The following is a 27703-nucleotide window of genomic DNA, read 5'->3' as shown; positions in this document are numbered from 1 at the left end:
TCCAACCATCTCTTCCTCTGTCATCCCCTCCTCCTCCTGCTCTCAATCTTTCCCAGCATCAGGATCTTTTCAAATTAGTCAGCTCTTTGCATCAGGTGGCCAAAGTATTGGAGTTTCAGCTTCAACATCAGTCCTTTCAGTGAGCACACAGGATTCATCTCCTTTAGGATGGACTGGTTGGATCTTCTTGCAGTCCAAGGGACTCTCAAAAGTTTTCTCCAACACCACAGTTCAAAAGCATCAATTCTTTGGCGTTCAGGTTTCTTTATAGTCCAACTCTCACATCCATACATGACCACTGGAAAAACCACAACCTTGACTAGATGGACCTTTGCTGGCAAAGTAATGTCTCTGCTTTGTAATATGCTGTCTACGTTGGTTATAACTTTCCTTCCAAGGAGTAAGCGTCTTTTTATTTCATGGCTGCAGTCACCATCTGCAGTGATTTTGGAGCCCCCCAAAATAAAGTCAGCCACTGTTTCCACTGTTTCCCCATCTATTTACCATGAAGTGATGGCACCAGATGCCATGATCTTAGTTTTCTGAATGTTGAGTTTTAAGCTAACTTTTTCACTCTCCTCTTTGACTTTCATCAAGAGGCTCTTTAGTAGTGGGATGGCTGGGTCTAAAATAGAACTACCATATGACCCAGCAATCCCATTACTAGGCATGTACCCAATCTTTAAATGCCATGTCACTGACAAAGCACAGAACTTGGAAATTATTTGATATTGCAGCAGTAGTGCACACTTATTAGATAGTTTATCTGGCAAATATATCTTGCAGATAATATGGATATCACTAAAAATGCTAAAGGAAACAGCCAAATAGGGCTGCCCACAGAATAGGCGAAGTGATTAATTACCTTGGGGAGCGGAAAAGGAGAAACAGTTTCTTGTAACATAAAAGTAGACCTAGAAAACCTAAATGGCACAGACTTTCTGCTCTGTCCCATAAAGAATTTATTCTAGAGCTTAAATTATATATTTAACCCTTTGATCATCAGGCTTTTAATATTTTGAGTCCTTTTGCACAGGGTGCTGTTAATTATCAGTATGCCTATAGCGGATCACTCTCTCTCTCCCTTTTTCCTTCTCCCCAATGTAAACTTCAAAAATTAATTGTTAATTACTTTTTTAGATGAAGGTAAAAACTTAGATAAAAGTTTTAGTCAGGGACTTAAGTACATGTACATGAGTATTCACAGCAGCACTTTTCACGACAGCTGAATGGTGGAAACAGTCGAAATGTCCATCAACAGTGAATGGTCAGACAAATTGTGGTATATACACACACAGAATGGAATTTTATTTGGCCACAAAGAGGAGTGTAGGACTGATACATGCTACAGGGTGTAGCACCTCAAAAACACTATGCTCAGTTTAAGCCAGACAAGTAAGATCACATGATTTTACTCCTGTGAATTACCCAGAATAGGTAAATCCATAGCAACAGAAAGCAGACTGGAGTTGTCAGGAACTTGGAGGAAGAAAGAGTGAAGATGGTTGTTTAATGGGTATGGGGTTATCTTTTGGGGGAGTTAAAGAAAAATGTTTTGAAAATTGATAGATACGGTGACTGAATGATATTGTGAATCTTCTATGTGTCACTGATTTGTATACTTTTAGCTGGTTAGTATTATTATGTAAATTTTGCCTCATTAAAAAAATGGGGCAAAAGTTTTATTGAGCTTATGTTTACATATAGAGCTCTACAAATCAATAAGACTGAATTAATTCTTGCTATTCCCCACAAATCTGTTCCTCCTCTATCTTCATCTGATCCAACAAATGTCACTGCCATTGGCCAAGTAGCTCTTGGCAGAAACCTGGAAAACATTCTCCATACCTCTTTTTCCTTCTCCTCTCCCATCCAATCCTATCACCAAGTCCTATTGATTCTTCTTCTATAGTTTGTCAAATTTAATCCTCTGTATTTCAGCTGTACTCATTCTGATAGGAATTACTTTATTTTCATTCAGAGAACTAGTTTCCCAACTGAACTACCAAATTTTCTTTCACATTTCTGTCATTCCATTCTAGCCAGAGTGAGTTATTAAAATGCAGTCTGATCATATCAATCCCTTGTCAAAAACACTTCGACAGCTTTTTTTTTTTTCCCGTTTAAGATAAAGTCTATAATCTCCAACATGGTATCAGAGGCCTGCTTGATCTGCCTCTACTGTCCTGTACTCATACTGTTTATACATATATTTAATATTTTATTTACTTATTTATTTGTTTGTGCTGGGTCTTAGTTGTGTTCTATGGGATCTAGTTCCCTGACCAGTGATCAAACCTGGGGCCCCAGCATTGGGAGCTCTGAGTCTTAGCCATTGGGCCACCACGGACATCCCTCTGTTTATGTTTTTATTTTATATGGCACACACCATAAACTGACTCTAATTAGTTTCAGGATACAGACACAGGAGACGATCAAGGAAAAGTTGAGCAATCAAGACAGAAGTGGGGAGTTAAAGGAACCAAGTCCTCCCCAGGGACCTCTGCAGCAGCAGGTGGTTCCTCTCACTGGAGTGCTGACATGGATGTGTTCAGTGTTCTGACTTTAGTGTCTCGGATTACCAGGGGAAAGAATCTAATTGGCTTGGCTTCTGTCAGACTTTGACCCCTGGATCTGTCTGTCATGAATTTATCTCCACAAAGATAGATCTGTCTTGTGCCATATTACATGTGCCTTGCATAGAGTAGGGACTCATTCAATATTGAATGAATTTATGTCCAACTAATTGAATAAATGAATTGGCCATGGCCATAAGACAAAGCGGATTAATTCAGACACAGCTGCTGGGAGCTCACTTTGGGGTGTGGAGTTCATTTCCATGGTTGAGGGTGAGGCATCCACCTCAGGAGATAACCTCTCACTTTGCTCCTCAGCCTCACCTTGCCCCACGTTCCTCCTTGCACCAGAAACCTTTGCCCTTCTCTCATCCCTCAAAACTCTCAAATTCTTTCTAAACTCAAAGGCTTTGCATATGCTATCTCCTGCGCCAGATATGTTCTTCTCCATTGTTCTGTTGTAGGTTTATTGCCTGTCAGCTACAAATTTACTCATTTTGCCTGTTTAGTGAATATATATATAAATTCTCAGGCTCCTGCTCTGTCCATGGGATTCTCCAGGCAAGAATACTGGGGTGGGTTGCCATTTCCTTCTCCAGGGGATCTTCACCGAGGGATCGAACCCACGTCTCTTAACCTCTCCTGCATTGGTGGTCGGCTTCTTTACCACTAGTGCCACATGGGAAGCCCATATATATGTGCATATATACATATATGGGCCCTTTAATTTTGGTCAGCTGATATAATATTGAACTTTATCGGTAGAGGGAGCTAGAGAGACATTGCAGGAGACAGAAGGTCTTCGGCTTTCTTGGCAGACTTTTACAGCACGGCCAGCAGCTTCTCCTGGCACCCATCTCAGGCGTGTTTGTAGCAGAGTGTCTCCTGTAAAGACACCTCGCCATAAGCAACTTTCCCAGTACCTTGAGGGCAGATTTCTGGCAGGTCCCAGAGGGTAGAGTTCCAGCAAGTTCCAATGGTGTGAACTACAGTGATTTCTCTGCTCGCCATATCCACAGCCAGAAATTCTCCAACAAAGTCTAGATCTAAATCCCAGGGGTAGTGGCTGCCCCTTGTTCCTGTTATTTATCTATTCTTACTTCTTACCAGCAGCCCATTGTGACTTCAACCCCTTGTTAATAATTTTTTTTTTTTTTTTTTTTTTTTGCTCATGCTGTGTGGCATTGTGGGATCTACTTCTCTGATCAGGAATTGAACCTGGATCCCCTGCAGTGTAAGCACAAGTTGAACAGCACTGCCACCCTTGGGGTATCACTGGTACTGCGTTTTGTTCTGGCAGAGGCTTCTTTTGAATCCTGTGTCCACATGATGAAGTTTCACATCAAGCAAAGGGTGCCAAGCTGATCCTTGCCAGGAACGAAAATCTATTGCTGCTAGCAACACTCAAAAGACTGCACACTCTCCCCTCCTCTCTTTACTTGCTATGTATTAATAATTAGATTAGTTACAGTGAGGCTCTGGAGTCAAGCAGACCTGGTTGGGTTTCACGATCAATTCTTCCACTTGCTAACTTAGGTGAAGATAGTTAGCTTTTCTAAGCTTCTGTTTCCTCCCTTCTATGGGTGACATAGAGAGTAATATCTATATCATAAGGTAGCAGGTAAGGATTAAATAAGTTAATGAGTAGTGCTTGGCAACAAAGTGTATATATGTAGGTTAGCTGCTGTATAAAAGGCCCGTGAAGATAAATCCATTAAGTTTCTGAAAAGATGAACATTTCTGATATTAAGAATGTTCATATTAGCTAGCCTTATTTTCCACTGTTTCCCAGTCAAACAACTGCACAAAGTTCTTGGGAGCTTCAGTTCAGTTCAGTTGCTCAGTAGTGTCCGACTCTTTGTGACCCTATGGACTGCAGCACGCCACGCCTCCCTGTCCATCACTGACTCCTGGAGTTTACTCAAACTCATGTCGATCGAGTCGCTGATGCCATTCAACCATCTCATCCTCTGTCGTCCACTTCTCCTCCCACCTTCAATCTTTCCCAGCATCAGGGTCTTTTCAAATGAGTTAGTTCTTCCCATCAGGTGGCCAAAGTATTGGAGTTTCAGCTTCAGCATCAGTCTTTCCAATGAATATTCAGGACTGATTTCCTTTAGGATGGACTGGTTGGATCTCCTGGCAGTTCAAGAGACTCTCAAGAGTCTTCTCCAATGCCACAGTTCAAAAGCATCAATTCTTAGACATTTAGCTTTCTTTATAATCCAACTCACACCCGTACATGACTACTGGAAAAATCATAGCTTTGACTAGACCGACCTTTGTTGGCAAAGTAATGTCTCTGCTTTTTAATATGCTGTCTACGTTGGTCATAGCTTTTCTTCCAAGGAGCAAGCATCTTTTAATTTCATGGCTGCAGTCACCATCTGCAGTGATTTTGAAGCCCCCAAAAATAAAGTCTGTCACTGTTTCCACTGTTTCTCCAACTATTTGCCATGAAGTGATGGGACCAGATGCCATGATCTTAGTTTTCTGAATGTTGAGTTTTAAGCCAACTTTTTCACTCTCCTCTTTCACTTTCATCAAGAGGTTTTTTAGTTCTTCTTTGCTTTCTGCCATAAGGGTGGTGTCATCTGCATATCTGAGGTTATTAATATTTCTCCTGGCAATCTTGATTCCAGCTTGTGCTTCATCCAGCCCAGTGTTTCTCATGATGTACTCTGCATATTTTAAATAAGCAGGGTGACAATATGCAGCCTTGAGTTACTCTTTTCCCTATTTGGAACCAGTCTGCTGTTTTGTGTCCAGTTCTAACTGTTGCTTCTTGACCTGCACACAGATTTCTCAAGAGGCAGGTGAGGTGGTCTGGTATTCCCATCTCTTTCAGAATTTTCCACAGTTTGTTGTGGTACACACAGTCAAGGCTTTGGCATAGTCAATGAAGCAGAAGTAGATGTTTTTCTGGAACTCTCTTGCTTTTTCAATGATCCAGTGGATGTTGGCAATTTGATCTCTGGTTCCTCTGCCTTTTCTAAATCCAGCTTGAACATCAGGAAGTTCACAGTTCATGTACTGTTGAAGCCTGGCTTGGAGAATTTTGAGCATTACTTTACTAGCATGTGAGATGAGTACAATTGTGCGGTAGTTTGAGCATTCTTTGGCATTGCCTTTCTTTGGGATTGGAATGAAAACGGACCTTTTCCAGTCCTGTGGCCACTGCTGAGTTTTTCAACTTTGCTCAGGAGCTTTCTGTGGCTCAAATTAATTGTCTTAACCACTGGACCATCAAGGAAGTCCTTGTAATAATTCTTTATATCAGACTTTCCTTATTCAAATGCTCATGTAGTTTCTTTCTCCTAATTGGGCCCAGGTCGGTACCTACCCCCACTCTTCACCTGGGTAATTTTATTTGTCCTTTAGGTGATAATAACGTCGAAAGGATTTTATAAAGTCCTTCTCTGAGATCTCAAACCAAATTATCCCTTTGTTTTTCCTTCATAACATCTTCCACAGTTTTAAACTTATGTATTAGTTTGTGTGATTATTGCATATCTTTATCTTCCCAAGCTAGATAACAGTCTTCAGGAGGGCATTGATCACATTTATTTTGTTTACTGCTATAAATCCAGTGCCTATTACAGTGCTTAACCCAATAATGGGTCATTACATGAAAAAGAGAGTAAATCTTTTTTAAAAGAGAATTAATTATTTATTTATTTTTGGCAGCTATGGGTCTTAGTTGCTGCTCATGGGCTTTCTCTAGTTGTGGTGAGTGGGGGCTACTCTCTAGTTGTGGTGTGTCTCATTGCAGTGGCTTCTCTTGTTGTGGAGCATGGGCTCTAGGACACGTGGGCTTCAATAATTGTGTCACATGTGCTTAGTTGCTGCCTGACATATGGAATCTTCCAGGACTAGGGATCAAACCTTGCGTTGGCAGGCAGATTCTTAACCAATGGACCACGAGGGGAGTTTGAAAGTAAATTTTTATTGAGGTTTTATAACATTCAAGTCACTGGTGGCAACTGAAAAAAAAAAAAGAACTCAACCCCCTGTTCACAGAGGGTTGACAAATTTATATGAAAGAATAAGACCCACACAAAAAATGTAAACCAGTAAAGAGACAGTTTCAAAAGAATGGTACAACTTGTAAGTACTAGTAGTTCAGAGGCAATCAAAAATTTTATTTTTAAAAAGATTTTTTATTTTTATAGACATCCATAGAAATTAATTTCTTCTTAGCCAGTTGTATTTTATCCATTATATATTAATGGGGAAGAAAATGGTCCAAATGAGATAAATTATTTTAGATGATACTTTTTGGTAGATTAATAATGAGTTGTTAATTTTTCTGGGAAGTTTTTAAAATCTAGCATTATATTTTAATTTGTTCTATGCGTCGTAGGTTTCCTAAAGTAGAAATAATTAACTCTAAAATTGAAGACATTACTCATGTTTGCTCTTTTCTGGGACTAGACCTCTGTCTTTAAGCCCTTTCTTTGGTGTGCATTGTGAGGGCTAGCTGTTATCTGTTTGTATCTATGGTGAGAATCTTCTAATGCTTACTTTGGTATGATTTTGGGCAAGTCACAGAATCACATATTCTAGGATTTGGAATGGTTAGTAGTCAAATTCTGTCCAGTTCCTTCACCTGGATATAAGGGGCTGTACTATATGTTCTCAGATCCATCTGATTCTCTCTGAAAACATTTACACACTTAGTTGAGCAATAATTCCAAGTGTCACATTTGTTTCCTGAAAGACCATGGTTGTTTAATGAATCACTGGAACTATAAATTTTATTTAATACTTAGTGAGTTTTGATATTTTGAGATGTCAAATACTTATTAGAGTTTTGATTCTTTAACCTATATATATAGTATATAATATGTATAGCATATATTTGATAAGCATTTAAATGCTTATTAAAGTTTTGATTCTTTAGCCTATATATAAAATATATATTTGATAAGCATTTAAATGCTTATTAGAGTTTTGATTCTTTAGCATATATATGTATGACATATTATATATAAGATATATTTAATAGGCATTTGACATCTCAAAATACCAAACCTCATTAAGTATATTTATGAAATAAAATTTACAGTTCCAGTGATATATATATATATTTTGGCCTCACCATCCAGCATGTGGGATCTCAGTTCCTCAACCAGGGATAGAACCCATGGCCTCCTATAGTGGAAGTTCAGGGTCCTAACTGCTGGACCATCAGGGAAGTCCCCTCTTTAGCCCACATTGATCACATAATATAACATTCCTGGCCTTCAACTTCCTGATTAGAGTGTCCTGAACATTCATTGGAAGAACCGTTGCAGAAGCTGAAACTCCAATACTTTGGCCACATGATGCAAAGGACTGACTGACTGGAAAAGACTCTTCCTGGGAAGGATTGAAGGCGGTAGGAGAAGGGGACAACAGAGGATGAGATGGTTGGATGGCATCAGCAACTAGACGGACATGAGTTTGAGCAAGCTCTGGGAGTTGGTGATGGACAGGGAAGCCTGGTGTGCTGCATTCCATGGGGTAACAAAGAATCGGACATGACTGATCGACTGAATTGAATTGATATTGACAAGATAACATGAAATTTTTGTTTAATTAATAAACTTTTCCTGAGTATTTATCATGTATCAGGCACTGTGGGAATCACTGAGGACACAAAAGTAATATATGTTTCCTGCCCTCTATATTTTAGGTGAATTGAAGATGGAAGAAACTTGTTGCAAAGGTCAGCTAAGAAAGCCATTGTGGCCAGTAACTTATAAATCACAACACACAGCTTCCTCATGTAAACTGAGAAAAAAAAATGCACAGTGAGTTGTGAATTAAGTTTTATTTGGGACCTGATGAGGACTATAGCCTGGGCTGTACATAGCTCTGAGGACCTGTCAGTATATACATGGTTTTAGTGAAGGGGGATACTTGCAATCAGGCACACATTTTTGTAAAGGTTTGATGCTAGTCATGAGGAACAGATGTCTCCATTAAAGACTTTAGTGGTTTTCCAGGCATGAGAAGATACAAGAAATTGGGCTCACAAAATCTTCTCCTGAAAATAACCATCCAAAGGCCTGTTCTGCCAGTTTTTCCCAGAGCACAGCATGCCTCATTTCTGATCTCTGCCCTGAACTCCTTTCAGGGTGTGTTGAAGGTCAGTGACAACAATGGCTAGTGACTTCATTCTTGTAAAATGGCAACAGATGACAAGTGACAATTTTTAGTTGGCACCTATTTTTAGTATCCCTTATTAAATAAAAAACTGACTTCCATAAGACAGAAGATAGGATGGAGATTATTCAAAATACATTGTGTCAAATCAAAAAATGAAAAAGATGAAGGTTTGTTTGATGAAGATGAAGATTAAAGGTTTGTTTGATCAGAGGCAAGAAAATAGGGAAGGGACAATGGAAGTTAGACTTCTCAGTGCTTTGAAACTCACAGTTGAGAAGAACTTTGCCCACGAAGCTTTTTAGACCCTCTTTAAGGGAGGGTCTAGAGATATGTGGCAATAGAAATTTTTGTAAATGCAAAATTTTTGTACACTGGAACGAGATGAATGTTAAATGTGAGCTAGACAAAGCAGACCAAAAATAAAGCAAACCCAAGACTGGGAATGTCCACCCGAGTTTAGAGGTCCCATGGATCCAATCCCTGTCTCCTCCATTGCACGCAGATTCTCTACCGTTGAGACACCAGGCAAGCCCAACCAGACCCACAATAACCTCTCAGAGATTTGGATGTGCTCCAGAAGAGCCAGTCGGGCTTTCCGTATTTTAGACAACCAAAACCAGACAGCCCTATTTCCAGAGGTTAATGTCTGCTCTGTTGAAGAAGTGAAGTCACTCAGTCATGTCCGACTCTTTGGGACCCCAACGCAGGCTTCTCCATCCATTGGATTTTCCAAGCAAAAACGCTGGAGTGAGTTGCTGTTTCCTTTTCCAGAGGATCTTCCCGACGCAGGGATTGAACCGGGGTCTCCCGCGTTATAAGCAGACGCCTTAACGCCTGAGCCACCAGGGACGTCCCGCAGAGGAATCCGGCGCTGCAGCTGTGCTCTCCAACCAGACCCCGGCGGAGAGAGCTGGCTTTTCATTGGATCATCGCGGAAGACAGAGCCGGCGGCTCTCTATTGGTTTAGAAGTGGGGCGGGAGGGAGGCGTGTCCTGACGTCACGCCCGTCCTCAAAATGCCTACTCAGGGCTGTGGAAGGAGAAGTCCTGGAGGAAAAGGATAACCCGGAACAACCTTTGCGGGCCTGAGCCAGCCCTTTCTCGGAACTGGGGTCCCCTCCTACCAACCAAGAGAGCTCCGCCCCAAGCAGCCCCGCCCGCACCGGGGGATCAGGTGACCGCGGGCCGGCGCGGTCACGTGACTGGGCGCGCCCGCCCGTTGTGGCCATGGCGGCCGCAAGCTCCAGTGTGGTGAGGCGAGTGGAGGAACTCGGAGACCTGGCTCAGGCCCACATACAACAACTTAGCGAAGCCGCCGGCGAAGATGGTGAGGGAGCCGAGGAGAGGGAGGCGGGCAGGCGGGCGGTTGTTCGGAGCTGGCTCTCGACGGCCACAGGGGCTGAGGCTGCGGCCTGTAGTCTGTGGATTCCAGGCCAGAACTACCAAAGGTGTTGCGCTTCTGGCCCTAGCTGGGCGGTCTCTTGTCTACCTCCAGCAGCTCACAGCGCTTTAAGGCAAAGGTGTTTACTTCCGGACCAGGTTTTTCATAACCCGCGAAAACCGCTGAAATCTCAGGCAAACCAGTGCTTCTTGTCTTTAACTGTCTCGGTGGCGACTGGCAAAAGGGCGAGATCTGGATGAAAGTACACAGGGAAGTTTAAATGAGTGGTTAAAGTTGGATGGTGGTACGCAAATAAGTAATGGTAGTTTTGCATGTCGTAAAGATAGTTTGGCGTGTATAATAGTTCCTACTTTTTTATCGTTACGTTGTAAATTTCTGTGTTGTGTTTTGGAGTCTATAAACTCAACTGTAAACAGTAGTCTACCGAAGAGATTTACGTTGGCATAATGAAAACGATTCTCTCACCTTCATCACCTGAGTTGTCACAAGGGCCCTGCCAGTACTACTACTTTTTTTTTTGAAATATCTAGGCGGTTTCCTTAGGAAAAACTGACACACAGAATCACCTCGACGTTTGCTCTTTTTCATTACTTACCAGCTGCCTATAGTTTTCTACGTTCTTTCTTAGCGAGTTTTGCACCTTTACTTACAGATAGAAAGTTTAAAAAAATTGTGTGGGCTGTCTCGTTGTCTTCGGAGTCATAGGTAAATAGTAGTGGAACGTTTTCCCAAGCGATTGAATAGTTGGTGAATTTATTAAATAAGGTCCATGATAAAATGGCTCTAGTTCCATACAAGACTATTTGCTGGATTTTCTTTTCTTAGGGGTCTGTTGTTTAAAATCCACAAGACTACCCTGAAGTTGTTTCCTTTTTTGGTTTGTGGTAAGTGAATCACATGAATAATTTTAGTTCGTGGACAATAGTAGCTATTCCAGTAGCTGTGGTCTGGAAGTGTATCCAGGTTACTTCTAAATAAACTATTCAGTGATTTCCACCCCACTCCAGCTCCATTAGAACCAGTCTTGAAGAGATAAAAGAATGTATACTATTCACTTACCAATAAACCCAAAAGCCATTCTCATTTTCCAATGGAAGAATAGTTTAATCCAGTCTAGAGTGAGGGCTGAAAAGTAATATATTCTTGTTTGGAGACTTTAAAGTTCTGAAATGTACTAGCATTGCAATAATAGTGGTCCACGTTATGAATTGTTCAGTATTACTAGCAAGATTTGATTTTATGAAGTTTAACTAAAACATAGTTCCATGTATTCGAACTTGTATTTTCCAATACAACAAAAATAATACACAGTAAAAATTTGTTCTTTAATGATATTTATATTAGGTTGTAGGGATTGATAGTTCCTGTAGTTTTTGAATTTGATCAGATACAGCCAGACATTAGTCCATGTAAGAATACTTGCCTTTCTACTACTGGTCAATTTTTGTTCATTTATTTCTCATTGTACAAGCACAATGTGTTTACGATGTGGAAATATACATTAGAGGGACCTTTTTTGAGGACTATGTTAGAATCTCTTATCTTTGCCTTGTCAGTCACTATGTTGACTGAAAGGTTAGGAAAAATTCTACGTTTCCTAAAAATTTTCTAAAACAGTGAGCCATTATCCCTCCACTTCTCTAATTATGTCATGAGTTCATGTGAAATGCTCCTTTAGCAATGGTTTGATGAACTCAGTGCAGGTCTTTACATTTAAAATAATCCTTCAAATTAAGAAGAAAATATCAACTCATTGTTTAAAGAAGCTTCTGAGGAGTGTCATGTTCCAAACCATTTCAGTTCACAGTAGAATCTTTTTTCCTGAGCTGTCGGGTTGATACTTCTGGGCTGAGGAGAGAGAAGAGGGCAGTGCTGAAGAAGTAGTTTTCAATTTAGGTGAATACTGGACCTTAAAGCTTTCAGAATCTGGTCTAGATACAGTTTCGGCCTTACCAGGGAAAGTTTAAGGTTGTCGTATTACTGCCAGATGCAACTTAAACTGGTGATGCTTTTGTTCCAACACTGATCTGCTTACCTACCTGTGTAGGTGCTGAGGCTGGATCAGATGGACCCTCACCAGGTCCTACATTGTCCGTTTACCAGTGAGGGGAAAAGGTTATATATTTGAGCAGAAAGCTACAGAGGGGCAATCTCAAGGATCTAAGTGTCTTGATGTTTTTTTTGATGATGTGTGTGTGTGCATCATTGCTCAGTGTCCAACGCTTTGCAGCTCTTTGGATTGTAGCCCACCAGGCTCCTCTGTCCATGGGGATTCTCTAGGCAAGAATACTGGAATGGGTTGCCATGCCCTCCTCCAGGGGTTCTTTTCCAACCCAGGATGCAGAAGGGTGGATAGCACCTTGGTATGGACAATTGGTGGGTTAGGGAGGAAAATTTCATAAGAAAAGGTGAAACTGTAGAAGCAAAAGAAAAAAGGAATGAATTAGACAATGTAGAGGGGAAGTGAGGACAAGTTGCTTTTAGAGGGTATATCAGAAATACTTAATTTTGTCCAGGTTTTGATTCCTAGGTTTTTAAGAAATAAACTACTCAGGTATATTGTGTAATTTTACTTAAAATAGCTATTTGTATGCATAAATATGTAAATATAATTACAAAGTTATAATTTTATAACTGACAGCACTTACATTTTATGAGGCATTTGGTTTAGTCAGTCTTTTTCCTTCTCAGAATGTATTTATGAAATTATAAGTTTTTAGTGGAAGTCCTTTCTGTAGATTTATGTATATTATTTGTACTCTTCCAATAAAAGTTTTAAATTTAATGCTTAAATGTTTTGAGTATGTTAGCATCATAAAATAAACATTATGAAAGTACAGGTTGTGCTTAAGAAATGGCAACTGAACCTAGAAAGTTTTAAGTCCAGCTTTTAAGGAAAAATTTCCATGATAAATTTAAGCTGAGTTAGGTATTATGATATAATTCATGTTTTAGAAAAGATATTACTATGTTGTTTTAATTTTATCATTTTAGATATGTAGCTTTTTTTTTCTTTAAAAGACACCTGAAACTAGGTGAAGTAATCATATTTTTATCTCTTCTAGATCACTTTTTAATTCGCGCCTCTGCAGCTCTAGAAAAATTGAAATTTCAGTGTGGTGAAGACAAAGAATGTTCAACCCCATCAAATCTTCTAGAACTTTACACACAGGTACTGAATCAGATTGTTTCTGACATATTGTGGAGGCAGGTTCTTACTTAAAAGAGTTGACTCCAAAATTTAGGTTTAATGTTCTTTATTTATAATGTTTTTGTTCAAAAAACTATGTATAAGGCATATAAACTTGAAACTGTGAGGCAGTTTTCAAAGAAGTAAAGTTTATTGGATGTGTGGATTATAAACTCAGGGAAAAAGTCTTAGAGATAACAATATTGCTTCCCTGTATAGATAATTAAGCAAAATACTCATATGTGCAATTTCCAAGCTCTGAAAGGTTAGTCAGAGGGAATAGAGGTTTCTATAAGGCCTCTGGTTATTTTTTTTTTTCCCTGAAATTTAGCTTTCCTTTGGATTCTTTGCTTTACTACCTTTGCTTTTGTTATACAAGTCCGTAAGAACAGGAAACTGTTCCCCCTTCTTCTTTCACTTTTCTTTCAAATTCAGACTTCTCTATGGACAAGGTCTGTTTTCTAGGTTTTCTCAAACTGCTGAGGCAAGTTCACATTAATAAACATAATTTTGAGAGACTTCCCTGGCAATGTAGTGGTTAAGACTCTGTTCTTCCATTGCAGAGGGCACAGACTTCACCCTGATGGAGTTCCATGAGGAACTAAGATCCTGCATTTGTGCAGCACAACAAAAAAGCAAAACCTGAAGAAAACACAGTTTTATTATAGTAGCTATCATTTATATAGCACTTTATAGTTGACAGAGTGCTTCGTATGCCCTTACTTGATTGCCAGGGGATAATAAAGATGAAGTTGTTATAGGAAATAACAGTTATAGGAAATAAGAGTAAAGTTAGTCGAGTTTCCAAAACACACATTCATAGCACTTAGCTGCCTGACACTGCTTTCTGTTAGGAGATACATAGAGATAGTTTCTGCCTTCAGATGTGGTTGAATGAGCCTCTGACAAGTACCCACAAACCCCAGAGAGCTATTGCAGCTCGGGAGAAATTTGCTTCACTTTCTTTCTTTCCCTTCAGAAGGTTCCCTGTTTATCTTACTTCTTTCATATGGGAGAGCTGTAGACATTTTAACTTATTTCTGAGAATAAGGCAAAAGAATTAGAGATATAATTAAAATTCATCAAACCCTTCTGGAGCTTACTTGTGGTTCTGATTCAACAGGTCCTTTTCCTTAGGATGATGATCTCTCCCTTCCTGGCTTAGGCCTTCTAACACCAGAGCACCTGTCACTTAAGTAGTGCTGTGTGCTAGGTCATGTTCTAAGTGATTTACATATGTTAATTCATTTTATCCTCAAGGCCAGGGACTTTAAAAGACAATTTGTCAATGAAGAAACTGGGGCTTTAAAAAAGAAGTAAAGTATGGCTTGTCTTTGGTTGGTTAGATAGAACCGACCAACTGAGCAGAACTCAGTTTCCTTAGTCTTCGTCAAGTAGGTTAAACAGAGACAAAGGATTGGGTAGTTTGAAAGTGCTGGCTCTTCATTTGGGGAAACAGGTAATCCTTTGAAGATTCAGTGTACAAAACTGGAGGTAGTGACCTTTTCTTGATAATGGCAGGCATTTAGAAAATGTTCAGAAAGTAATATATGCAAATAACAAAGAACATAAAAAACTTTTTATAATTGTATATGATTAACTTACCTGAATTAAAACATAAATATCCATTTTATTTTTTGAGGAAAGCTGGATTATCTTAAATCAGTATTTAGTTAAATCTTACGAAGTTTACTGTAAATTTGTCTTAGATTATATTTACAGCTAGGACTACTGGGCCTTCCCTGATGGCTCAGCAGGTAAATAGTCCACCTGCAATGCAGGAGATGCAGGTTCAATCCCTGGGAAGATCCCCTGGAGAAGGAAATGACAACCCATTCCAGTGTTCTTGCCTGAAAAACCCCACGGACAGAGGAGCCTGGCGGACTACAGTCCATGGGGTTGCAAAGAATATATGTAAGATTAAACTGTAAGAGTTACTCGTTCTAATTCAAATCTTTTATATTATACTTTTTTTCTCTCTTACTTCAGGCTATTTTGGACATGACATATTTTGAGGAGAACAAGCTAGTAGATGAAGATTTTCCTGAAGATTCTTCACAGAAAGTAAAAGAGTTGATCAATTTTCTTTCAGAACCAGAAATTTTGGTTAAAGAAAATAATATGCATCCAAAAGTAAGATTTGCACAGCTGTGAATTAAATTCCTGCTAGACTACTACTACTACTAATTCCTGCTAGACTACCCTTTAGGATCTATGTTTTTTTTCTTAAATGTGTCTTTGTCTCTGTTTTAAATTGACTGAAGGAGGGATATATGAGAGTTGAACGTTTCAGACTGATGTCAAAACTAAAGTATCCATTTTTATAAATATGTTTCAGAACATTTTCTATGATAAAGTTTTGCACAGTGCATAGTCATTTTCTAAAGATGCACATTTGCTGTTTCTACTCCCTTTACTTTTGCAGATGCTATGTTTTCTGGAAGATTCCTTGTAATCTTAATGACCACATCTCTGGTTCTTTCACAGTCCTCTTTCTCCTGGACATTTGCTTTCTTTCCAAGGATCATAGCATCCCTGAAGGCCTTGCATGCTTCTCTTCATCTCTGAGAAGCCTTGCTCTTTCTCTTTCTAAGCATCTCACCTCTCTCCCATTCTGGAAACATAGGCACTCCCCAAGAATATCTCCTTAATCCTCTAATAGTTCTATTTTGTCTCTCTTTGACAACTTGTCCACACGCTTTTTACTGCTGTCTCTATTTCAATGATTTCCAAGATTTTTGTATCTAGCCCTGACTACTATAAACCCATGGATCAGCAGGGAAATCCATTCATTCAGGCAAATAATTTCTCATCTTCAACTATCTGCTGGCTGTCTCTACTGAAATATCTTTGTTGCTCTCTGTTTTATCAGGGAATGCTAACTGTGGAAATAAGTAATCCCAAGTTTTAAATGATACCACATAATAAAAGTTTGATTCATTAAGTTATTTTTGTATATATCTTTTCATTATTTTAATTTAGTAGTAGTAGAAAATGTTTCAAGTAACATGTATGTATTTCTGAAAACTTACTTGTTCCATCAGACTGTGGAATACTTACATTTGAAATACATTAAAGGATTTAGTTACTAAAACACTTGAATATCAGTTAGCTAGAAATATTTGTAAATTGGAGTAGCTATTTTAATTTTTATGTAGCAGTAGATGTCTGTATTTCTAATTGATTCAAAGTAAGTCATTCCTGTGTAGGTTGCTAAGTAAAGGGCAGATTTTATGAAATGAATATTTTTAATTTCTCAATATTTTGAAATTTAATTTTTATTTTTACAGACATGAAGTTTCTCTTCTTAACTGAGTCTTTGTTGTATTTTAGCACTGCAGTTTGCTTGGAGATGAACTCCTGGAATGTCTCTCCTGGAGGCGAGGAGCCCTACTCTATATGTATTGTCATTCTCTGACCAAAAGGAGAGAATGGCTCACAAGAAAATCTAGCTTACTTAAAAAGGTAAAAAGGCAAATTCCTCATACATATTTGATTGTTGACATTTAAATGTTTATAAAATCTGTCTTTAATATAGGATTAAGAACCAAGGAATCAAAGGGCTTGGGTTTTCATTCCAGGCCTGTATTTATCAGCTGTGTAATCTTAAATTGGACTTACTGTAAAGATTAAACAATGTGGAAAAGAAAAACCATAAAATAACATGTGAAAATCCCTTGTAAACTGGGAAGTTTTACACTTTTTTTATAAGTCCCAGATTTTTATTTTTTAAAATATAAGACAGATAATCTATATTAATTTCTAAGCATATTTTTTGGCCTGAAGAAAACAAACTTGGTAGTGAGCCTCTTTTATCAGCAGATCATTCCTAAAGATTCCACATCACCCTGCTCTTAGAAAATTGTGGCTCTCTGATTTTTCCTGATTCTTCTGACCAAATCAGTAAAAGCAAAGATCCTGTCTTAATATTTGTATCACTATGGATCCTTCCTATCTTGGGTTGGTTGTACACAGTTTATGTGGGCCTGCAAATGAGAGGTCACAGTTTCAGATGTAAAAATTTGATTATAGTATTTCCAAATTATAGTAAGTGTATCCATATTTTTAACAAGTTGCTATTGAACACATCTTTATTATCTTTATTGATTTCTTTCTCTGATGACATTTTTGACAAGTATGTTACTGAATCATGTGTTCTTGGTTAGTAATTTTTTCCCTTGTTCAGCCCCTAAGTTGTGTCTGACTGTGCAACCTGTGGAATGTAGCATGTGAGGTTCTTCTGTCCTCCACTATCTCCCAGAGTTTGCTCAAATTCATGTCCATTGAGTTGGTGGTGCTATCTGATCCTCTCCTGTTGCCTTTAGTCTTTTCACAGTATCAGGGACTTTCCAGTGAGTTGACCATCACGTGGCCAAAGTATTGGCATTTCAGCTTCAGCATAAGTCCTTCCAGTGAATATTCAGAGTTGATTTCCTTTAATATTGACTGGTTTGATCTTGCAGTCCAAGGGCTTCTCAAGAGTCTTCGCCAGCACCATAGCTCAACAGCATCAATTCTTCAGCATTCAGCCTTCTTTATGGTCCAACTCTCACATTCATACATGACTTATGGAAAAGCCATAGCTTTGACTATATGGACCTTTATCAGCTAAGTGATATCTCTGCTTTTTAACTACACTGTCTAGCTTTGCCATAGGTTTCCTTACAGAAGCAGACATCTTTTAATTTCATGGCTGCAGTCACTGTCTGCAGTGATTCTGGAGCTCAAGAAAATGAAATCTGTCACTGTTTTCACTTTTTTACATTTTATTTGGAATGAAGTGATGGGACCAGATGCCATGATCTTGGTATTTTTTTAGTGCTGAGTTTCAAGCCAGCTTTTTCACTCTCTTCTTTCACCTTCATTAAGAGGCTCTTTAGTTCCTCTTCGCTTTCTGCCATTAGAGTGGTATGATTTGCATATCTGAAGTTGTTGATACTTCTCCTGGCTATCTTGAGTTCAGCTTGAACTTCATCCAGTCTGGCATTTCATGTGATGTACATGTACTCTACATACAAGTTAAATAAGCAGGTGACAATAAACAGCCTTGACATACTCCTTTTCCTATTTTGAACCAGTCAGTTGTTCCATGTAAGGTTCTAACTGTTGCTTCCTGACCTGCATACAGGTTTCTCAGGAGGCAGGTAGGGTGGTCTGGTATTCCAATCTCTTTAAGAATTTTGCACAGTTTGTTGTGATCCACACAAAGATTTTAGTGTAGTCAGTGAAGCAGAAATAGATGTTTTTCTGGAACTCCTTTGCTTTCTTCATGATATAGCAAATTGATGGCAAATTAGTCTCTGGTTTCTTTGCCTTTTCTAAACCCAGCTTGCACATCAGAAAGTTCTTGGTTCAGGTACTGCTGAAGCCTAGCTTGAAGGATTTTGAGTATAGCCTTGTTAAAATAGCACGTAAAATGAGTGTAATTTTGCGGTTGTTGAAACATTATTTGGCATTGCTGCTCTTTGGGATTGAAATGAAAACTGATCTTTTCCAGTCCTGTGGCCACTGCTGAATTTTCCAAATTTGCTGGCATATTGAGTATAGTACTTTCACAGCACCATCTCTAGGATTTGAAATAGCTCAGCTGGAATTCCATCACCTTTACTAGCTTTGTCTGTAGTAATGCTTCCTGAGGGCCACTTGACTTCACACTCCAGGATGTCTGGCTCAGGTGAGTGATCACACCATCATGGTTATCCCAGATAACCTTTTTGTATAGTTTTTGTATAGTTCTTTTTGTATAGTTCTTCTGTGTATTTTTGCCACCTCTTCTTAATCTCTTCTGCTTCTGTTAGGTTTTTACCGTTTCTGTCCCTTATGCCCATTCTTGCATGAAATGTTTCCTGGATATCTCTCATTTTCTTGACGATATCTCTAGTCTTTCCCGTTCTGTTTTTTCCTCTATTTCTTTGCAGTTTTCATTTAAGAAGGCCTTCTTATCTCCCCCTGCTCTTTTTGGAATTCGGCATTCATTTGGGTATATATTTTCCTTTTTCCCTTGCCTTTCACTTTTCTTCTTTTCACAGCAATTTCTAAAACCTCCTCAGACAATCTCTTTGTCTTCTTGCATTTCTTTTTCTCTGGGATGGTGTTGGTCACTGCCTCCTGTATAATGTTATGAACTTCTGTCCATAGTTCTTCAGGCACTCTGTCTATCAGATCTAATCCCTTGAATCTGTTTGTCACCTCCACTGTATATAATCATTAGGGATTTTATTAGGTCATGCTTGAATGGTCTAGTGGTTTTCCCTACTTTCTTCAATTTAAGCTTGAATTTTGCAATAAGTAGCTCATGATCTGAGCCACAGTCGGCTCCAGGTCTTATTTTTGCTGACTGTATACAGCTTCTCCATCTTTATCTGTGAAGAACATAATCAGTCTAATTTTGGTATTGACCATCTGATGATGGTGATGTCCATGTGTAGAGTTGCCTCCCATGTTGTTGGAAAAGGGTGTTTGCTATGGCCAGCATATTTTCTTGACAGAATTCTGTTAGCTTTTGCCTTGCTTCATTTTGTACTCCAAGGCCAAACTTGGCTGTTATTCTGAGTATCTCTTGACTTCCTACTTTGTATTCCAGTCCCTTGTGATAGAAAGGACATCTTTTTTTTTTTTTTTTTTTTGGTGATAATTCTAGAAGGTCTTGTAGGTCATCATAGAACCATTCAACTTCAGCTTCTTTGGCATCAGTGGTTGGAGCGTACACTGGGATTACTGTGAATGTTGAATGTTTTGCCTTGGAAGGGAACCAAGATCATTCTGTCATTTTTGAAGTTGCACCCAAGTACTGCATTTTGGACTCTGTGAGGGCTGCTCCATTGCTTCTAAGGAGTTTGTGCCCACAGTAGTAGATATAATGGTCACCTGAATTAAATCCGCCCATTCCTGTCCATTTTAGTTCACTGATTCCTAAGATGTTGATGTTCAATCTTGCCACCTCCTGCTTGACTACCTCCAATTTACCTTGATTCATGGACCTTACATTCAAAGTTCCTATGCAGTTTTGTTCTTTATAGCTTCGGACTATACTTTCATCAGCAGAGACATCCACTACTGGCATCATTTCTGCTTTGGCCCAGCTGCTTCATTCTCTCTGGGGCTATTAGTAATTGCCCTCTGCCCAGTAGCATGTTAGACACCTTTTAACCTTGGGGTCTTGTCTTCCAGTGTCATAGCTTTTTGCCTTTTTATACTGTTCATAGGGTTCTTAAGTCAAGAATACTGGAGTGGGCTGCCATTTCCTCCTCCAGTAGACCACATTTTGTCAAAACTCTTCATTATGACCCATCATTTTGTATGGCCCTGCACAGCATGGTTCATGAGTTAAAAAAAAAGCCCCTTCACCACAACAGCACTGTGATCCTTGAAGGTTTTTTCCCCCCATACCCTTTTACTAATTGGAGGGTTATACTTTAAAATACCCTTTAAAAAATTTCAAGGTAGTGGGTCCTTACAGCATTGTAATGTAATAACCATAAGACATATCTAGTAATAACTATTAGCAAGTATTCTCCTGAGTAAAAATATTAACATTTGAAGTTTCTATAGCTCTGCATTTAATAACCTGGATTCTTTGTTTCTGACTTTCATTTAGTACCTTGTTGATGGAGTCAGTTACTTACTACAGATGCTGAATTTTCGGTGTCCCATCCAGTTAAATGAAGGAGTTTCTTTCCAAGACCTAGACACAGCTAAATTACTAAGTGAAGGTAATATGATTTCTTTTTTCAGTTTCCTCAGTGTTTCAGAGTATTTTAATATTTTAAAATGTTTCTTAGATTAACTGATTTAAGTAAATTTCAAGGTTTACATTACAGACGAAACAATAATAAAAGGTTTTTTTAAAAATTGAAAGTCTTCTCATGTAATACATAAAAGTACTGCTAATTTCTGTTTAATAGTTTAAAGAAATTAATTTATCATGTTGCTTTTAGTTTCTTTGCATCCCTACCCAGCCCTGATCAGGCTCTAGGTTTGGCTTCTTGTAACAGGGACTAGAAGTAACTTAAAAAAAGAATAAATTTACTGCTTCTTCACTTAAAAAAGGTCCATAGCTGGTTATGGTGACTTCATGGCATCAAATTTCTATCTTTTTCCTGTATCATCTTTTGAAGTAGAGCCCTGTGGCTTCAGAGGGACGTGCTTTATAGAATTCATATAAACAGTATTTGCCAGAATTGTGCAACAGGCATCCCTGTTGAGGACATTGCTTCTATTTTCAGTATCTCAAGATGCTGCTGGAGCTCCTTCTGTTTTAGCTATGTTTTAGCCTCTAGGAATGGCAAAAGGAAGTTTCTTTCAGCCAGGTCTTACAGCCTTCTTAGAAACTTGTTACAACACTGAGAACACTTCTGCCAACATTTCACTGGCCAGAATTTAATCACAGAGCATCATATAGCTACAAGGGAATCTGGGATGTATTGCCCTTTACATTATACCTTGCCATCCCTAGTAAAGTCTCTTGACTAAGAAAGAAGGGAAGACTGCATGTTGTATGGTACCTGCTGGTTTCTGTCATAAACATCTGTGCACTTGAAAATGTTAGGAACTGGAAGTAGAGCATTATTTGGGTTTTAGACTGAGGTTTGAGAGGGAAGAACCATATATTTTTAGTGTCTCTTTACAGATGGAAGAACTGAGGTCCTGATAAGTCTGGTAAGGTCACATAGCTGGCAAAAGATGTTAGATTATATATGTAAACTTTCTTTTATGCTTCATGTGAAATTCTGGGGAAATTTTGATGGGAAAAATCAAACATGGGGAAAAAGAAGAAAACTTAGGGAAGATTCTGTGTTTTAATTTTATAAGGGTGTTTTAATTCTTCTTTGGTAACTGCTGTAGACTTTTCCTTTCTATTAGAAAACATTGGCATGGAAACAAAAAACACTGTGAATTAAGTGCCATTAACATATATGACTGGCTACTGGTGTCCAAAAGTTTCCCTTCAGTTTATTCAGGCAAATGGCTTGTCCTTAAAAAACTTGTTGTGGATATAAAGTGCTCCTTCAGTGAGCATGATGTTTTGACAAACATGATGTTTTGACAAATGTGTTTTGATTTATTCGTGAGAAGTATTTATTCCAGGTAACTAGTGAATTGATTAGCTGCATTGAAAATGAGCTTTCTAAAATTTCCTCACCCTCATGGAAGAAAAAGCAGAGGTGGATATTAAAGCTTATTTAAACTCCAGTACTCTTGCCTGAAAGTCCCCTGGATGGAAGAGCCTGGTAGGCTACAGTCCATGGGGTTGCTGAGAGTCGGACACGGCTGAGTGATTTCACTTTCACTTTTCATCCATTGGAGAAGGAAATGGCAACCCACTCCAGTGTTCTTGCCTGGAGAATCCCAGGGGCAGGGGAGCCTGGTGGGCTGCTATCTATGGGGTCGCACAGAGTTGGACATGACTGAAGCGACTTAGCAGCAGTAGCAAACTCAAAGAAAAAGGCACAATATTTCCCTTATTCTCCCATTTCTAGTCATAAAGTTATATATTCTCATGGCCTGGAATGTTTTTTATCACTATCCTTGTGATACTGGTCTTCTTTTAGATTATAATTGATTACATTTGCCTCTACCTTCCATTGCTTCTTAGACAGTGGAATCAGGCACAGATAGGGTCTCTTTTTCCAGGAAACAATAAAGCAAGATCAGCTCCCTAGCAGTTTTGCCACAGGAGTCAGTCCTCTTGGTGTTGGCTTGCTCTCAACTAAAGCAGTTTGTTCTTCCCTACTTGATTCCTTGAGATGTATACTAGTAGCCAGGAAGCCTACTTTTCATAGGCTAAATTACTCTTAAGACCCTGGTGGAGTGGTTCTAAGTTGTTTTTCTTTTTAAATTTTGTTAGCCAGTATAAAAAGCATAATTTGGAATAATTATTATTTTTTCTTTTTTTGGCTATGCTGTATCTTCGTTGCTGCACAGGCTATTCTCTAGTTGCTGTGAACGGGGGCTACTCTCTAGTTGCAATGCACGGGCTTCTCATTAGGATGGCTTTTGTTGTTGTGGAGCAGGGCTCTAGGGCATGTGGGCTTCAGTAGTTGGGGCCCATGGGTTCTAGAGTGCAGGCTCAGTAGTTGTGGCACACAGACTTTAGTTGCTCTGCAGCATATGGGATCTTCCCAGATCAGGGATCAAACCTGTGTCTCCTGCATTGGCAGGTGAATTCTTTACCACTGAGCCACCACGGAAGCCCCAGAATAGTTCTTTTTTTTTTTTTTTCCATTTATTTTTATTAGTTGGAAGCTAATTACTTTACAGTATTGTAGTGGGTTTTGTCATACATTGACGTGAATCAGCCATGGATTTACATGTAATCCCCATCCCGATCCCCCCTCCCACCTCCCTCTCTACCCAATCCCTCTGGGCCTTCCCAGTGCACCAGGCCTGAGCACTTGTCTCATGCATCCCACCTGGGCGGGTGATCTGTTTCACTGTAGATAATATACATGTTTCAATGCTGTTCTCTCGAAACATCCCACCCTCGCCTTCTCCCACAGAGTCCAAAAGTCTGTTCTGTACATCTGTGTCTCTTTTTCTGTTTTGCATATAGGCTTATCGTTACCATCTTTCTAAATTCCATTTTATATAATGTGTTAGTATGCTGTATGACTTTATCTTCTGGCTTTACTTCTTCTGTATAATGGGCTCCAGTTTCATCATCTCATTAGAACTGATTCAATGAATTCTTTTTAATGGCTGAGTAATAGATTCCATGGTGTATATGCCCAGCTTCCTTATCATTCATCTGCTGTGGGCATCTAGGTTGCTTCCAACCGTCCTGGCTATTTAACAGTGCTGCGATGAACAATTGGGGTGCATGTGTCTCTTTCAGATCTGGTTTCCTCAGTGTGTATGCCCAGAAGTGGGATTGGCTGGGTCGCCATATGGCAGTTCTGTTTCCAGTTTTTTAAGAAATCTCCACATCTTTTCCAAATAGCGGCTGTACTAGTTTTTGCATCCCACCACTGTAAGAGGGTTCCCTTTTATCCACAACCTCTCGCAGCATTTATTGCTTGTAGACTTTGATAGCAGCCTCCTGAACTGGCGTGTAATGGTACATCATTGTGGTTTGATTTGTATTTCTCTTGATGATGAGTGATGTTGAGCTCGTTTTTCATGTGTTTAATTAGCCATCTGTATGTCTTCTTGGAGAATGTCTGTTTAGTTCTTTGCCCATTTTTTTGATTGGGTCATTTATTTTTCTGGAATTGAGCTGCAGGAGTTGCTTGTATATTTTTGAGATTAATCCTTTGTCTGTTGCTTCGTTTGCTATTATTTTCCCCCAATCTGAGGGCTGTCTTTTCACCTTGCTTATAGTTTCCTTTGTTGTGCAAAAGCTTTTAAGTTTCATTAGGTCCCATTTGTTTATTTTTGCTTTTATTTCCAATATTCTGGGAGGTGGGTCATAGAGGATCCTGCTGTGATTTATGTCAGAGAGTGTTTTGCCTATGTCCTCCTCTAGGAGTTTTATAGTTTCTGGTCTTACATTTAGATCTTTAATCCATTTTGAGTTTATTTTTGTGTATGGTGTTAGAAAGTGTTCTAGTTTCATTCTTTTACAAGTGGTTGACCAGTTTTCCCAGCACCACTTGTTAAAGAGGTTATCTTTTTTCCATTGTATATCCTTGCCTCCTTTTTTGAAGATAAGATGTCCATAGGTCCTGGATTTATCTCTGGGCTTTCTATTCTGTTCCATTGATCTTTATTTCTGTCTTTGTGCCAGTACCATACTGTCTTGATGACTGTGGCTTTGTAGTATGAAGTATGGCTATGTAGTCTGAAGTCAGGCAGGTTGATTCCTCCAGTTCCATTCTTCTTTCTCAAGATTACTTTGGCTATTCGAGGTTTTTTGTATTTCCATACAAATTGAGAAATTATTTGCTCTAGTTCTGTGAAAAATACTGTTGGTAGCTTAATAGGGATTGCATTGAATCTATAGATTGCTTTGGGAAGAATAGCCATTTTGACAATATTGATTCTTCCAATCCATGAACACGGTATGTTTCTCCATCTGTTTGTGTCCTCTTTGATTTCTTTCATCAGCGTTTTATAGTTTTCTATGTATAGGTCTTTTGTTTCTTTAGGTAGATATACTCCTAAGTATTTTATTCTTTCTGTTGCAATGGTGAATGGTATTGTTTCCTTAATTTCTCTTTCTGTTTTCTCATTGTTAGTGTATAGGAATGCAAGGGATTTCTGTGTGTTAATTTTATATCCTGCAACTTTACTATATTCATTGATTAGCTCTAGTAATTTTCTGGTAGAGTCTTTAGGGTTTTCTATGTAGAGGATCATGTCATCTGCAAACAGTGAGAGTTTCACTTCTTCTTTTCCTATCTGGATTCCTTTTACTTCTTTTTCTGCTCTGATTGCTGTGGCTAAAACTTCCAACACTATGTTGAATAGTAGTGGTGAGAGTGGGCACCCTTGTCTTATTCCTGATTAGGGGAAATGCTTTCAATTTTTCACCATTGAGGGTAATGCTTGCTGTGGGTTTGTCATATATAGCTTTTATTATGGTGAGGTGTGTTCCTTGCTTTCTGGAGAGTTTTAGTCATAAATGGGTGTTGAATTTTGTCAAAGGCTTTCTCTGCATCTATTGAGATAATCATATGGTTATTATTTCAATTTGTTAATGTGGTGTATTACATTGATTGATTTGCAAATATTAAAGAATCCTTGCATTCCTGGGATAAAGCCCACTTGGTCGTGGTGTATGATTTTTTTAATATGTTGTTGGATTCTGTTTGCTAGAATTTTGTTAAGGATTTTTGCATCTATGTTCATCAGTGATATTGGCCTGTAGTTTCTTTTTTGTGCTCTTTGTCTGTTTGGAATTAGGGTGATGGTGCCTCATAAATGAGTTTTTGGAAGTTTACCTCCTTTCCCTCCAAAAAATTTTTTCCCTGGGAAAGAAGTTTTTTGAAAGTTAAGATAGGTGTTAGCTCTTCTCTAAATTTTTGGTAGAATTCAGCTGTGAATGCCATCTGGTCCTGGCTTTATTTGCTGAAGATTTCTGATGTACAGTTTCGATTTTCCTTAGCTTTGTGATGGGTCTGTAGATCTTCCTAATTTTCTTTTCCCTGGGTTCAGTTTTGGAAAGTTATACTTTTCTAAGAATTGTCCATTTCTTCCAAGTTGTCCATTTTATTGGCATAGAGCTGCTGGTAGTAGTCTCTTATGATCCTTTGTATTTCAGTGTTGTCTGTTGTGATCTCTCCATTTTCATTTCTAATTTTGTTAATTTGGTTCTTCTCTCTTTGTTTCTTAATGAGTCTTGCTAATGGTTTGTCAATTTTGTTTAAAATAAAAAAAAACCAGCTTTTAGCTTTGTTGATTTTTGCTATGGTCTCTTTAGTTTCTTTTGCATTTATTTCTGCCCTAATTTTTAAGATTTCTTTCTTTCTACTAACCCTGGGGTTCTTCATTTCTTCCTTCTCTAGTTGCTTTAGGTGTAGAGTTAGGTTATTTATTTGACTTTTTTCTTGTTTCTTGAGGTAGGCCTGTAATGCTATGAACCTTCCCCTTAGCACTGCTTTTACAGTGTCCCATAGGTTTTGGGTTGTTGTGTTTTCATTTTCATTCATTTCTATGCATATTTTGATTTCTTTTTTGATTTCTTCTATGACTTGTTGGTTATTCAGAAGCATGTTATTTAGCCTCCAAATGTTTGAATTTTTAACAATTTTTTTCCTGTAATTGAGATCTAATCTTACTGCACTGTGGTCAGAAAAGATGACTGGAATGATTTCAGTTTTTTTGAATTTACCAAGACTAGATTTATGGCCCAGGATGTGACCTATTCTGGAGAAGGTTCTGTGTGCACTTGAGAAAAAGGTGAAGTTGATTGTTTTGCGGTGAAATGTCCTATAGATATCAGTTAGGTCTAGCTGGTCCATTGTGTCATTTAAAGTTTGTGTTTCCTTGTTAATTTTCTGTTTAGTTTATCTATCCATAGTTGTGAGTGGGGTATTAAAGTCTCCCACTATTATTGTGTTACTATTAATTTCCTCTTCCATACTCATTAGTGTTTGCCTTACATATTGCAGTGCTTCTATGTTGGGTGCATATATATTTATAATTGTTATATCCTCTTCTTGGATTGATCCTTTGATCATTATGTAGTGTCCTTCTTTTCTCTTTTCACAGCCTTTATTTGAAAGTCTATTTTATCTGATATGAGTATTGCGACTCCTACTTTCTTTTGTTCTCCATTTGCGTGAAATATTTTTTTGCAGCCCTTCACTTTTAGTCTGTATGTGTCTCTTGTTTTGAGGTGGGTCTCTTGTAGACAGCATATATAGGGGTCTTGTTTTTGTATCCATTCAGCCAGTCTTTGTCTTTTGGTTGGGGTATTCAACCCATTTACATTTAAGGTAAT

The 27703-nt window shown here is 38.6% G+C and overlaps 1 protein-coding gene across 2 annotated transcripts in view; it reads left to right on the top strand.

Annotated features, from left to right (window-relative positions):
- The first annotated feature begins 9825 nt into the window (after nt 1–9825).
- The window catches only part of C16H5orf51 (chromosome 16 C5orf51 homolog), a 31581-nt gene continuing 13703 nt past the window's right edge, over nt 9826–27703 (top strand). Inside the window, exons 1-5 of one of the 2 annotated variants that reach the window (XM_043488769.1) lie at nt 9826–10055; nt 13196–13302; nt 15310–15453; nt 16654–16785; nt 20918–21032. In XM_043488769.1, coding sequence (XP_043344704.1) covers nt 9956–10055; nt 13196–13302; nt 15310–15453; nt 16654–16785; nt 20918–21032 — 598 coding nt within the window. In that variant the 5' untranslated portion in view covers nt 9826–9955. The remainder of the gene's footprint in view (nt 10056–13195; nt 13303–15309; nt 15454–16653; nt 16786–20917; nt 21033–27703) is intronic. The other variant, XM_043488768.1, reaches the window with a different exon arrangement.

Source organism: Cervus canadensis, chromosome 16, assembly GCF_019320065.1.
Source record: "Cervus canadensis isolate Bull #8, Minnesota chromosome 16, ASM1932006v1, whole genome shotgun sequence".
Classification (NCBI taxonomy): Eukaryota; Metazoa; Chordata; class Mammalia; order Artiodactyla; family Cervidae; genus Cervus; species Cervus canadensis.
Note: the sequence above shows the minus strand (reverse complement) of the source record. Positions and strands in the feature narration are given on the sequence as shown.